This window comes from Zeus faber, assembly GCF_960531495.2.
Source record: "Zeus faber genome assembly, chromosome: 7".
NCBI lineage: Eukaryota > Metazoa > Chordata > Actinopteri > Zeiformes > Zeidae > Zeus > Zeus faber.
In genome coordinates, this window is record NC_137203.1 from 21,320,533 (window position 1) to 21,323,032 (window position 2,500).

At 48.0% G+C, this 2,500-nt stretch overlaps 1 protein-coding gene across 3 annotated transcripts in view; it reads right to left on the minus strand.

Annotated features, from left to right (window-relative positions):
* The window catches only part of trpm3 (transient receptor potential cation channel, subfamily M, member 3), a gene marked incomplete at both ends in the record, with an annotated part of 139,689 nt that extends 137,424 nt beyond the window's left edge, over window positions 1-2,265 (minus strand). For all 3 annotated transcript variants that reach the window (XM_080004002.1, XM_080004003.1, XM_080004001.1), the window contains one exon: window positions 2,062-2,265. In XM_080004002.1, the coding sequence (XP_079860128.1) occupies window positions 2,062-2,265 (204 nt within the window). The remainder of the gene's footprint in view (window positions 1-2,061) is intronic.
* Window positions 2,266-2,500: the final 235 nt, after the last annotated feature.

Sequence of the window (2,500 nt, forward strand, 5' to 3'; positions counted from 1 at the left end):
AAAAATTGGGCGCCCTCTTGGTCAAAGAGCCAGCCACAACCTGTACCAGTGTGCATTGAATGCAAGATTATTTTATGGTTCTTAGCAGCGAAATGGTTGAATGCCACCGTGTAGCTACACATCCAAATCCATCCCTACGCCGGCTGAATCAGGAATAAGTCGTAAAAGCAAACGAACCACGGTTATTTCTGTGTGGATGGAAAGGGGCAGGAGCAGCTGCACTGGCCACCTTTAGCAGGAACGATAAAATGATAAATTGCGTTGCCGGAAATTAAAACATTGCATTATGTAACAAAAATACTTTTCCCTCCCTCTACAATTTCCCTCCCGGCCGTGCTGGCTTCAGTTGCTTTCAACCATTTAACCTTTTGGGGGAAAAAGCACGCTTGCTCTAAGTGAAGGCCAACATGCTGTGTTCCTTCCCGCTGGCCAGCCTCTGCCATCTTGTTTTTGGATGTCATTTGCGCTGCACGCTGGGTTATGTACAGTTGAAGATCGCCACCGTAGCTCTTTAACTAATGTTAAGATGTTCGCAAATAACGTTCCTTTACTGATAATCAGGAGTCATTTTTGCTTTTTGAAATGTTATTTTCAACTACAACAGCGGAGGTTAACAGGGAAGAAGTATTCGTTCTCTATTCAGCCCATGTTTTTGTACTTTTTTTCCAGCTTCTGTCATTACTTCTTCCGCCACCCAGTGATGTCAAGAAATTACAAGTAGTTAGCAGAAGAAAGTTAAGTAATTATATTTGGCCGTGGGGGTGCAGACAGAAGGAAGTAGTGTGCAGCCCTACACCTTATAAATGGAAGGTTAAAAATCGCCGTATTTTTACTTTAAATGCCTCAAATATCCATCTCCCTCCATTCAAAAGCACAGCCTCCCACACGGCTTGGTAGACCTCATACCTCAACTAAATATCACACCACAGACAGGGTGAGTGTGTGATAGTCCAGGCCAGCCTCCCTTTTAAACCGATTTTCTTATCAGTAAACATCATTTAGGTCTACATTCCACAAGTAGAGCAGATGGAACCTCTGGTCCATGTCCAAAATCAGTCTCATCGCAGGCACAGAGATGGTGGAGAAATGACCTCCCCACCCTCCAAACACACATGCATGCACACTCACATACACACCTACACACACACACACAATTTGAGTGTGTGGGTGTGTGAGTGTGTACGTGTATGTGTAATAGTCTGGGGATGGCATCTACACTAAATTAAACTTTCAGTTCCGCTTCCAAACGCCCCAGTGGTTTGAAGTTAATGCACGACAGGCAAAAGACTGTCATTGAAAGTCATTGAAATATTAAGAAAAACATAGAAGAACCAGACAGAAAGATGCTGTCTGACCTTGTGTATGTGTGTGCGTTGGCATACGTGCGTGCATGGATGTGTGTGTGTGTGTGTTCATGTGTGTGTGTTCATGTGTGTGTGTGTGTGTGTGTGTCTGTGTGTGTGTGTGTGTGTGTGTGTGTGTGTGTGTGTGTGTGTTGGCGTACGTGCGTGTATGGATGTGTGTGAATGTGTGTGTGTGTGTGTGTGTGTGTGTGTGTGTGTGTGTGTGTGCATGCATGCGTGCGTCTGTTTTCCTCTGTATACGTGCACAAGCTGCTAAATGAGTGGATCCCTTGAAAACTTGCCAGGAGAGAAAAAAGCTGCTTGCATCTGTTTCTGTATCCTTTGGATACATCTCTGTATTTACCTTTTGAAAGACAGGTTGACTTTTCTTTCTCAATCCATAACCTCTAATATAATAATAATTATATTATAATCATATGTATCACTGCTTTGGTTTGTCTACATGTGGAGTCCATTCCATTAAAGTCCAACGCCCCCAAACACAATACGATACAAACTCTATTCAACATTTCTACCCAGATTTACTTCCATTAACCTTACCACTGTTTAACTCCCACAACTCTTTGTGCTGCCTTGACACAGGGTTCAACCGCACTCACCCACCACCACCACCACCAGGCCATTGATTCGCCTACTCGGGGGGTCTGGGGAGGTTCTGGAAAGGGTGGTGTCTCAGTGTGTCCTCTGAGCGTCTTACCGGTGGCTGCTGAGCGTTGAGCGCCCCCCTCTTGGTGGATCCCCCTCTGGAGCTGAGCCTCTTCCAGGACTCGGAAAAGCGTCCCCTGGCGGTGGGACGTCCCGGCCCGGAGGCACCCGACGCCACCGACGTGTCGTCATGGGTGGAGAACGCCCGGTCCCGCCGCGGCTCCCTCCTCTCGGCCCACTTCTTCTTGGACGCCATCGGAGCGGAGGGAGAATCCGGCCGGAGGAGACGGGGAGATCGCAGGAAGTGGGTCAGCCGCGCCGAGGCTGTGGTGGTGTTGGTGGTGGTGCGGGGTGCTCTCAAATTAAACCCGCGCTACAGGTGGCAGCATCCCCCCCTTCACCCCGACACCACGCTCCACCTCCAGGCTGCACTGAAGAAGTGAAGAGCTGAAGTGGACTGAAGCAACTCAATCACTTGCTCCTGCTTCCTT